This window comes from Rosa chinensis, chromosome 7, assembly GCF_002994745.2.
Source record: "Rosa chinensis cultivar Old Blush chromosome 7, RchiOBHm-V2, whole genome shotgun sequence".
NCBI classification, from domain to species: Eukaryota; Viridiplantae; Streptophyta; class Magnoliopsida; order Rosales; family Rosaceae; genus Rosa; species Rosa chinensis.
Genome location: NC_037094.1, coordinates 45,914,659 through 45,926,526, shown reverse-complemented (window position 1 = coordinate 45,926,526; position 11,868 = coordinate 45,914,659). Strand labels below are relative to the sequence as shown.

The window sequence follows — 11,868 nt, the reverse complement described above, 5'->3', positions numbered from 1 at the left end:
AGAAGCAGAGCAGTATTGATTCTGGTAAATTTTGCCATAGAGACTGTTATCAGTGAAAAGTTTGCTTGCAATTCAATGAAAACTAAGCACCAAAAGATTGAACTCACACCAAGAATACATATAAATTACCCAGAGGCAGGAATTTGTAGGATTCAAAGTTACTAGGACAAAAGTCTGTCTACCAGGAATCTAGGATTAATAATTATACTTTCCTTAACAAACTTGGAAACAGAAATTTTCTAGCACAAGTAATCGTATCTTTGATCGAGGTGATTTCCATCAATTGCTAATGATTTCCTTCTATTTATTTAATTCGGATTTATTGCTTTTATCCATCTTTAAATTTAGATCAATGAGTAATTATTCTATAGTTCTGGACTACACTGTATGCTTTGCCAATCAAGAATAAGTACATGTTATATGGACCAACGACATCAACCTGGACCACCATGTGTACCATGGTCTGGTGCAATATAATAATTTTTCTAGATTGATAACCCTTTGGCCACTGTTGGTACCTCTGGCTGGAGTAGAATGGTATTAGGAAATGGAGTAGATTGGATTGTAATATCCTAATCTTTTATCTGGTGTTTGCAGAAACAGATACTATGGAAATAAAATAAATAAAAACAATTTCTAATGAAAAATTAATTAAACTAAAACAAGTACATGTTAAAATTGTAAGTTTGCATCATTGTCGAGCTTCCATTGTAGTTACTGTCAAGTCATTTATAGAAGAAGATCTATTTGAAAGTAATGGATCAACATCAGTGCCGAAATTTCTTCTGTAAACAAATGCCGGCTGCTTAGGCAGTGAAGGAGATGCTTCACCACTCAACATGAAAACAATGGCTGACATGGCAGGTCGGTCCTTTGAATCTTCTTGTACACACAAGAGCGCAACTTGTATGCATCTAAGGACTTCATTAGGCTGACATGACTTCAGTGTTGAATCCACAATATCCAAGGCTCTGCCTTCTCTCCAGAGCTCCCAAACCTGCAGTTGAAATTTAGTTTAAAAAGCAAATAAATACTCAGAGATAAAATGTTAGAAAAATATGTGTTGCTTACACGTCCTATTAAGTTCACAGAAGGATCCTCCAGATCAGAGCCACTGTTTTTCTGGCCACTTACAATCTCCAACATTATGATCCCAAAACTAAAGACATCAGATTTTGTGGAAAATCTCCCAAAGACTGCGTACTCCGGTGACATGTAGCCACTGTATGTAAAGAATGTAGAATGTCATAGCCAAAGAATAGAATAATGAAGATTAAATGTGATATTTATTATTCTTACTATGTTCCGACAATTCGGCTCGTCTTATCTTGCAGTTGGTCCCCATGGAATATTCTAGCCATGCCAAAATCAGAAATTTTTGGGTTCATCTCATCATCTAGTAGAACATTACTAGTTTTTAGATCTCTATGGATAATCCTCAATCTTGAGTCTTGGTGAAGATATAGTATCCCACGCGCAATCCCGTTGATAATTTCAAAACGCTTTTCCCAATCCAAGAAGGACCGTCTTGTCTTATCTACATCAAAATTCAGAAGGCAAATGGTACTCTTTAGTAAGAAGCTTCAAATATATACTTTATATTTGAGAAATGGCCTGAACCAATCATTATTTCCTCTACACATACCAAAAAGAAAGGAGTCCAAGCTTTTGTTAGGCATGTATTCTAGCACTAACATCCTTTCTTCTCCCTTTATACAACAGCCTAAAAGTTTCACAAGGTTCCTGTGTTGAAGTCTTGCTATAAGTGCAACTTCATTCTTAAATTCTTCGATCCCTTGTCCTGAAGTTTTGGACAATCTTTTCACAGCAACCTTCTGTTCATTTGCTAGCTGACCCTGAAGTTATGTTCAATATCAATATTAAGCTTTCACATACTCAACAACTTTTAGGAGCAACTAAACAGTTGATTAACTTAAGAATAGTGAAAAAAAAAAACAGCCATGCCAGAACCTAACATGGTCAGAACAAAAGGAGATTTATGAAGCTAAGAAATGTTTAGGACATCTAAATTTGTTGCTTACCTTATAAACAGAGCCAAAGCCACCGTGGCCAAGTTCATTGACACGAGAGAAGTGGTCTGTGGCTGCTATTATTGTGTCAAGATCGAAAAATTGCAATTCAGGGTGTCTCTGAGTTTCCTCTAGCTCCTCTGCCTCCACAAAGTCTATGCCTAAACAATAAAGAATTATTCTCTACATCATTTTATCATCGTTGTTCTAACTGCATAACATCATCATTTTAGTCCATGTTTTTAATATGCAAATGATTTTGTTGAAATTTTTCATGTGATTTAGGATTTACAGATGGAACAAGTGTTACCAGCTCATGACAACTAAAGTAGTTTAACTAATCAATCAAAATAGATGAGAACTTCATTCACCTCTTGTGTTCCTGTTCTTCTTACGCCACTTCCATGCAAGTATTATGATTAGTACCAATGCAAGCACAGAAGACAGTATTGGAATAGCCAGCATACCCCTCCTTTCCAAGAAACCTTGTGATCTTCCGGCATTTGCCGCTACATAAAAAGGTGACAAAGGATTAGAAAACAATGACATAAAAAATTAGTAATTTTGACATTCCACAATTATATGTAGTTAGTTGAGTTTGCTTCCATTGCAAGCAAATTAGTACCTAACACGGTAGCATTCACACGAACGAAGAGATCTTGTCCAAGCTTTGTGTACACTAAAATGTCCATCAAGTCATCATACCATGTCAAGCAATCAACAATCCCTTCATTTTCAGTGCTCAAATATGCAGTGCAAGAACAATTTCTTAGGCACTCCTGCTCACACTCTTTGTCGCTCATACCTGATTTTAACGATGCTGCTGTTGATGTGTCTGGATATTTAACTCTTGCCACCTTTATAAACCCGTCTCCATCTCCACAATTCAACAAACCAAGTCGATTACTCACACATCCACCTGAACCATTTTTCTGATTCCAATCACTTATAGAATTAGGCACATACCCTGGCAAACAGTCACACTCAAACAGATTAACATTGTCAGGGCTACATCTGCTGTTGGCACCACACTGTCCATACCTGTCACACCGGGACTTCGGTGCAGAGAATTCTTCCTTCCATTGAAGGCCACCATTATCCCACGTAAGCCGCTCTAAGGCAGGATCAGTCACTGTTATTCTTGTAATTGCATTGGTTTCATTAATGAAATAATAAGTTTCATCTTGATTAGTGACCAAAGTAGGCGCTGGGCCTGGATCACTTCGCCAATACTTACTCAAACCTTTATACATAAAAAATTGGGGAAATGCATTATGATCTGAACTTAGCCTATAGGTATAGTCCCCAGTTCCAGGGTCATCTTGTGACTTCCAAGATGTTAAAACCCATTCTAGCCCAGTTTTCCAATTCACCCCAACTTTCATACCTGGAATTAAAGTATCTATAGGATGATCAAAACTTTGCCATATAAAGATTTCATTTTTATCATCCTGGAACACAACTAAATTTCCTGTATCTAAAAGCTGTGCAGATGAAGTGCTTGTGTTAACATTTTGAACCGACCGCGACACATAAATAGACCAAATAGGAGTGCTCTCCATGTTATGAGCATAAAGGACTAGTTCTCCATACCTGTTTATTGTGAGCACACCAGAGGTATCATTGATAGGATTGTTCCTGTTTGCCACCCACACCACTGTTTTATTAGATACTCTAGTCTGAGAATACCAGATTCCAACATACCGGTAGCTAGAATTTCCGGGGCTGAAGAAACCCAAGTCAAACTTGCTTTCTTTGGACACTAAATAGTCTCCATCAACATCCTTCAATTGTTCTTCATTCCCTTTTATGGTATCCCTGGAAGTGCAGACCTGAAAGAGGAGGAAGAGAAGCAGAGCTTTCAAAACCATTTTCTGGGGGTTAGCAACTTTCCAGATGTGAAACAGTGGCATTTTTCTGATTTTCATAGTTGGGAGGGTAATGTATTACGTTGATCTTCATATTTTATACTATTAGAACTTTCCCAATAGTCCAACATAGGACAAGTTTCGTCAATTATGCACGACAAATTCAACGAGTTATTCTAGACTAGAATGCGATCAAACTGGGCGAGACCTGATCGAGTATTAAATGTTCATGACTATATGACGTACTCATATTAATTATGATGTAAGAAAATAATTTTCTTAGCTAATACTTAATGGAGGATGCATCAACGAAGTATCTGATTACTTGCATGTAGAATCATAATATACTTTCTTGTTTTCGTTTGACCAAAACAGAAAATTGAAGGGAGAAACGCCACAACTTCCACTCCTCATATTAATTGGGCAATAATCATGATATTGATGTAACCAATAATATCTTCAGCATTGAAACATAACGACATAAATCGTCAGCATAGACTAGATACAGACCCTCATCAGAATAATATGACTCCAGAGTCGAATCCACAAGTTCTAAGGCTCTGTCTTCTCTCCAGAGGTCCCAAACCGGTACTTGGAAGTATGAATTGAGAAATGGATGAATAAGTACTCTGGGTAAATTCTTAGCAAAATACATGTAACTTACATGTCTTATCAAGTTCATGGAAGGATCTTGAGAAAACCCAGAGAAGGGCTGCTTGGGGGTTGATATATAATTCTCCCAGCATTGCGAATTAGCTCAATGCCGGAATTTGTAAATGCTGTTAGTATTTGAGGATTTGCGTCATAAATTCTTTTGTTTGTGATGCTTTTGGCTTAATAGGTTCACAACTTGTTGTGGCCAATGGCAGACGCACATAGGGACGAGTGGGGGCACCTGCCCTTCATTTTTTGGGAACTGGCTTCATATTTTATTGAGAGCAAACTCAGACCAAGCAGAGGATGCTTCCTCCGATGCAAACTTATAGTGGGAAAACAGACCATCATGTCACTTCAAGTCTTTAATAGAATTTTAGAGCCACGTTATCACCCTCTCTCCAGCATTGGAGCATTCATTGTGTTTCCCCAAGAAAGAAGCCACAATCTCAAACTGTACTTATTGAACAATAATTGCAGCTCACATGCACGTTGTGGCTTCAGCTGGAATCACGAAGATCCTACTTTTCTTGCACTATATATATATATATATATATATATATATATATATATATATTGGAGGCTGCTGTTTCTAAATTTAAGCAAACAACCAAAAAAAAAAAAGTTGTTCTTTTCAATATTTCCCTTTGCTAGTTACACTGAGGAAAAGCTGTTTCATGAGACATGAATCCTGCAGACGAGGTTCACATTTGATGTATTATTTTGAGGGGGAAAAAATCCTTAGTTGCTAATTCTATTGCCTCTGAAAATCACCTCGGCCTAGATAGCCGAGAGTTCAAGGAACAAATGTCCTTCTCAATGAATTAATTGCGGGGCGTGCCAACACACTGCCAGAAGGCCAAGTGTGCAGTTGTAGATGTAGTAAATGTAGTTCTGACTTATCAAGCAATTGTTGGCCGAGGAAGGAACTTATTCTCGGCCGACAGTTCACTGCCTTTGGATCAAGGACTTGATGGCTGAAGGTCGGGTGAATTGGGTGTGGTGGTGAGAGTATGAGTGAATACGAATTGTCTGGTCACAGAGCTTAAGTCAATTGGATCCAAATAATAACAAGTAACAGTAAAAGTGAACTCGTAACGAATGAAATCTTCAAGATTAATAGCTACTATGCGACTACGAACAGTAAATAACATGATCAAACAAGTAAAGCATAAAGACAATAAGGAGCAACTAAAAGATAACAACAACGAAACTATAATCTAGAATGGCTGAAAATTATTAACTATTGTTTGAAAGAAAACAAAGAGAACAATTCAAAATCGATACTAGGCTACAAGGAAAGTAAAGTAACTGAAATTGTAACTAGCAGAGCAAACTAACTAAGGAACAGACAGAAATTCTACCTAAGCAAAAGGTAAGACGAAAACAAGAAAAGCTTGATGGCTTGAGTTTCTGGAGTTGTGTGTGTGTTGTCTTCTGTCGATGCATCTATTTATATTGGCTGCTTTGTGACTTGATCTGAGCTCTTAACTCTTTGAAGTTGAGTGAAATTCGGCCTCCTCTTGGCTCAATGACTCTATCTTGATTTGGCTCCAATACTTATCGTCGGCTGACTTGACGGTAGATTCTATATTGATCGGCTCTGATGGTCGTCATCAACGGCTGTAATTAATCTTGAAGTAGGCTATCTTAGATTGAACTCTCCTTTTCGGCTAACGAACTTCAATGTCAATCGGCTGCTTTCTTTCCAAGTTGAGTTCGAGTTGGAAACTGACTAAGAGTAATTTGAACAATTGGCCGATGGGCTTTTAGACAATAAATCTCTTTTCGAATTGATAACTACGGGCTGGCCTATAACCAAAGGCCTAGCTTTTATCTGACTCATCTTGGACCAAACAAAGCGTCCAATTATTCATCGACCAATATTTCTGTCCACCGGCCCAATTACTTGTTGAGTGGCTCATTGTATTAGAAGTCATTCAATAACTATGCACATTAGCTATGTCTGAGTGGACATGCAAATGTGGGTACAAACAAATTCTTACCACTAGGGTTGGACCCATTTTTTCCCTTCGTTGTCAAGGTAAACTCATAGAAAAGATAAGGACATAATAGGAAATCTTTGTAAATTTCATTTAATGAATCCCTATTCACTTTGTGTTTTCACATAATCAGCTTCCAAAAGCTAGTACTTGGGTGCTTCTCAGTTTCATCTTCCAGGAGAATCAATTTTGACCAAAAGCCACTTCTAGACATTTTACCAAACACCATAGCTAAAGCCCAAAAGCAGAAGCAGGTTCAAAAGCACCTCCAAAATCAATCCCAAACTAAGCCTAGGTCTCCTAGGAGCCTGGCTGCGATACTAGGGTAATTGGAAGGGTTTGTGCATGTGATTCAGATCTTGAAGTTGACAATGACATCCAAGGATGATGCTGATGACCAAAAAAAACAAATTAACAATCTGTTGAGGATGGTGGACAATCAAGGGAAACGACTAGATGATGTGTCAATGATGTTACGTCCCGAACCTAGAATTAACGATTTACTCACTATTTGGATGGTAATTGTCGAATACTTTCAATTTTTACTTTTTATCGATATTTTAGTGGCCCTAAAAGTTGATTTTTTGTTCGGGTTAAAATTTGAGGAAATGTTCTTCATGAAAGTTGTAGAGGACTTTAAACCGAGCGCGTGTATATGTGGTGCGTAAAAATTGGATTTAGTATGTGAGAGTTATGGCCAAAAATGTAGAAGTTACTATTCATGGTAATTTATATATATGGAAATTACTGTTGGTAGATTTCCATTTTCGGAAATTCTACCCGGTAACTCTCTCTTCTCCTTCCCCGACCCTTCCTCCCTTTCAGCCCGATTTTCTCCCTTCGATTTCTTCCCCCTCCGGTTGACCCACGACGAAATCCGGCTATCCCCAGGCTCGTCTCCTCCCCCTTGTGGCATCTATGGTGGTATTTTGTGGAAATTTGGCCGGAGGAGCTCGATTTTGAGCTGGGAAGGTGACTGTAGCAGTTCGCGATTTGTGCCGATTTCCGGCGATTCCGGCCATCTCCGGTCACCAAACCGGCGTCGAAGGCTCGGTTTTCGACGGAGATCATTTCCCCTAAGGTCTTGCATTTCAATTTGCTGTGTAGAGGCCGAATCGACAACCTATGGTTCTTGAATTTCTGGGTTATCTTCACCGGCCGGATTCGACCATTTCCAGGTAAAAGTTGGATGAGTTGTAGTTGAGAAAATTAATCAGTGGGTTGAGCTGTTGCTGTACATGGAATTTGGTAGCCGGTGGTGGAGGTTGGTACCGGCGCGTGGCCACTGTTGGTGGCGCGTGAGACAGTGTTTGGCCTGTCTTTAACCTCTGTTGTTGAGATAATTAGTCAATTATACATTTAATTTCATAATGGCAGCTTTGAGATAGAATTAGAGAAGAGGGAGTATGGATTTCGATGTTTATTCAAGGGTGGAAATTGTTAATTGAATTACGAGGAATCCATCTATCAGATTTCCTTGATTCGACCCTAAAGCCCATACATTAAGGGAATGACATTAGTGAAGAAGATTGGGAGGTTTTGGGCATATAAAGATAATGTTAGGGTTTGGTTTTACTTAACGTAATTTAGTTTTCCATCCAGTAATTATGGTTTACGAACGTTATGTTGTACAGGACGTGAGGAGGATTCCCTCGAGGAGGGTTCGGATCGACGGCAGGCTTAGCCGTACACTGTGAGTGGACTTTTGTTTTTAAATGAGTGATGCATGTATTTATTTACTAAAGTATGTTCTATTTAATTAACATATTACTTTCCGAGCATATGAATTTGATTGCGATTTATCTCGTGGATTTGCTTCCAATAATGATTTTCGTGAAGTATTTATAATTTATACCGGTTGTGAGTTTCGGTTATTAAGTTGTTATGCTCGGATTCGAATTTATAATTGATGTTGATTTTCGATGAATTGTGTCCGATGTAATTTCCGAATTTATACTATTTATATTATATTTATATTCGTCGATTTGAGATTTTATTTTTAGGAATGAGATTTCGATGGAGTAAATCTCCATATTTATTTATCGACTTTCGATTTTGGCATTGGGAATGCCTTAATGATAACCTAATTATTCTTTTAGCGTGTAGGACACGCTGTTGATTTATACGACTTTTTACGAGAATTTCCGGGTACGGTTGGGAATCGTACCCGTGTTTTCTTTATTCATGGGACATTGGGAAGCCTTATAGATTTATTGGTTTTAAATAGTTTTTACCCACCATACCTGGGTCGCTATATTTTATTGCTAGCTAGCCTATTAGTACTCCTCCCTGCTTACTATGTGTTTGTGGGTGAGTAAGAGCAGAGCATGGGATGCTCCAGAGTGTGGGACACTCCGACCCGAGCCTGGGAGGCTCCCTTCTTTCATATGGTGAAATTTCTTCCCCATATTTTATCGTTACTTGACTAGCGGGGCTAGTCCGATTTCTTTTAACCAGCGGGGCTGGTATGCTTTTCATGAGTTTTTGAATTTAAAGAAATACGTTTTATAAACGTTGCATGCATCGAGTTTTTATTAAATTTAAATCTGTGGGAAAGTATAAACTTTTCTTCCGTTATGCTTATTTATTTTATCCACTCACGCTAACGTTTTTATGTACTTTCCCCTGGGCCCTTTGGTTTCAATTGCCCAGATCGCAGCGTTGCTGACCGGCTTAGGAGTGGAGGCTAGCACCACCTTTGCCATCCATCCTCAGTAGGTTATTTATTAACCTACTTTATGTATTATATTTCGAGTGTGTTCTATAGTTTGCTCTGATTACCTTAAAAGGTTGGATTTATACATTTGTATAATTATGAGTGTATGGGAGTTGTATAATATTGAAGGAAGTTGGAAGATTTGATTTGCTGGGTTGTAATTTACATAAGTGGATATGTTTATGTAGTATGGTGTTTGTACTTGGAAATTGCGGATTGTTGCTAGGAAGCAGGGTGGCTTCAAGCATTGAAATTTATTTTGCTTAGAAATGTTTTCAGCAGGTTTAGGGTTGTCCACTTTTAGGGGAAGTTCTGTCGAATTTTCCCGAAAAATGGGCCCCGCAAGTCCATCTTGGAGTTAAGGGGGTAATTCCGGGGTGGGTCCTGACAGATGATGCTAGAAAAGATAAAAGAGAGGGAAAATGCATTGCTTAATGCATCTTAGGCCATCATTTGCAGGTCCCTTTGAATAGATCTGATACAAGATCTGTAAGCCCATATAAGCTTGCACAGTTTGTCAGCCTCAGCTACATGTCCAGCATAGGATTGCTCGAGGACCGAAAATCAATGGTACTTCTCGGAGGCCAGTAGAGAGGACTCGGGTGCTGGTAGTAGACAGAGATGGAGAAGGAGGGCGGTTGGGTGAAAAAGAGACGTGCATGGTTACGATTTGGGAATGACTCGGGTGAAAAAGAGTCGTGCTGGTTATGGTTTGGGAATGACTGAAGTCAATATCAGTCGTGTCGGAAAACTATTTATAGTGTAGGGAGAATGAAAAAAAAATTTGTAAGAAAATGAAAAATTTTGTTCCCCGTCATGTTAAATATTTTTAACTTGATCCGTCAGCGTTTTCACAAAAATTTGATTGTTAATTATATATATATATATATATATATATATATATATATATATTTGTCATTTACACCTGACACCAAAATTAGGAAGAGCATAGCGTTCCAAACCCTACGACTCTCTCTCGAAGCGTTCCAAGTCGCCTTTACCTAACCGGCTCTTAAGCATTGCTCGTCCGGCGACAATAGCTGGCATCAGTGCAGAACTGTCGATTGCTGCTGACGAACGGGAATGGTTTCTAGGGCCTAGCTTGTGGCTTTTCGGGTTTGTGTTATTGCTTGGAGCTTGATGGCATAGGCCCTGAGTTCTGCCTCATTTGTTGCGATGAGGAATAGGAGATCGTCAATGGAGTTATCGAAAATGTTAAGCAATAACTTTTCATTTCTTGGTGGACTAGCCCGAGCTCAATAGTCCTAGTCTTCCTTTGGTCCAGCATAACTAAATAAAAAGGATAAAGGATTTTGCTTCACACTAGGATTCAAATTGAGCCATTGTGTATACAAATTGCACTCTAGCACTATGTCATTATGGCTTATGTAAATAGATTCACCCTATTTATGTATGTATCAATGCCCAAAGCATTAAACAATTTTGTGATATGTTTGTTAGTATGCTAAAAATCACAACACAACTTAACCGTGCAAGAAAGATGTGAGAAGATAGTATAGAGCAAGCAAGGATCATTCATAGCTAAGGACTGAGAGTACACTAGTTAACGCTAAGACACTAAACTAAATAAAGAAACAAAAATAAAAGAGAGAAAAGAAGAGAAGAAGTTAACGCAATTTGGGGGTTTCAGGGTTATGCTTATACTTCCCTAAGGGAAGCTGAACCACGAGGACATAAAATTTCAGAAATTTTTACATTAATTGATATAGCCCATACCCATGAGAGCATGAAAGCTGACAGATCAAAAAAAGAAGTTGCGAATGAGGGGTTATGAGCATATTAGTTTTATGCGGTACATAGGGTCTAAGGTTGACCTATTAGATCAAGACCCAAATGACGACTAAAATAGCTGAATCTTTGATCACAACAATTTCTTCCTACCATGATAACATCTATCTCTTGATTTTGATAAATTCGATTCCCTCCACCTTGTTTCTTATGGAAGGTATATTTTTGCATACAACTAATAAAAAAGTTAGACCATATTAGTAGGCATATCAAGATTTTGTGCGATCCAAAAAATTGAAACTGAAAACCGATAAATTTGATATCATCCATCTATTTATTGCATATTAATAGGTACTGTGTAAAAAATTAACTTGATCGGCCGTCATTTTGACATTAAACAAAGCGGCCAACCCTTTATACACTAATACTTCCCTAAGGGGAGCTGAACCATTAGGAGATAAACTTCACGAAAATTTCACATTAGTTGATATATCGCATACCCACGAGAGTGTGAGAGCTGACAGATCAAAAAAACAAGATCCAAATGAGCAGTTATGAGCATACTAGTTTTATGCGGTATTTAGGGTATAGGGTTGACCTATTAGATCAAGACCCAAACAAAGATGAAAATAGTTGAAATTTTGACCACAACCATTTTCTTCCTACCATGATAACATCCATCGGTCGATTTCCATAAATTTTATTCCCTCCACCTTGTTGCTCATGGAAGGTATATTTTTGTATACAATAAACAAGTTAGACCATATTAGTAGACATATCAAGATTTTGTGCGATCCAAAAAACCGAAACTAAAAATCGATAAATTTGACATTATTCATCTACTTATA

At 38.1% G+C, this 11,868-nt stretch overlaps 1 protein-coding gene across 5 annotated transcripts; it reads right to left on the bottom strand.

Moving 5' to 3' along the window:
- Window positions 1–667: 667 nt before the first annotated feature.
- On the bottom strand, window positions 668–3,962 carry LOC112175444 (putative receptor-like protein kinase At4g00960). Of its 5 annotated transcripts, XM_040511168.1 has the most exons (9): window positions 3,624–3,962; window positions 2,997–3,273; window positions 2,656–2,907; window positions 2,402–2,539; window positions 2,043–2,191; window positions 1,646–1,856; window positions 1,300–1,537; window positions 1,072–1,222; window positions 668–997 (listed from the first exon to the last, which is right to left on the bottom strand). In XM_040511168.1, the coding sequence occupies exons 2-9, from the start codon at window positions 3,124–3,126 to the stop codon at window positions 692–694; spliced, it is 1,575 nt and encodes a 524-aa protein (XP_040367102.1). In that variant the 5' UTR covers window positions 3,127–3,273; window positions 3,624–3,962; the 3' UTR covers window positions 668–691. The 5 variants fall into 5 exon arrangements, with proteins under 5 accessions (XP_040367102.1, XP_040367100.1, XP_040367101.1 ...); XM_040511166.1 differs by having other exon boundaries at window positions 2,656–3,432; XM_040511167.1 differs by having other exon boundaries at window positions 2,656–3,417.
- Between the last annotated feature and the right edge of the window lie 7,906 nt (window positions 3,963–11,868).

Excerpts from the sequence above, each read along its gene's own strand:
- LOC112175444 (XM_024313121.2), bottom strand. The coding sequence starts at position 3,592 with ATGGAGAGCACTCCTATTTGGTCTATTTATGTGTCGCGGTCGGTTCAA. Across the intron at positions 2,540-2,655 it reads TGTGAATGCTACCGTGTTAG|CGGCAAATGCCGGAAGATCA; the intron begins GTACTAATTTGC and ends CTTTTTATGTAG. Across the intron at positions 1,223-1,299 it reads AGCCGAATTGTCGGAACATA|TGGCTACATGTCACCGGAGT; the intron begins GTAAGAATAATA and ends CTTTACATACAG.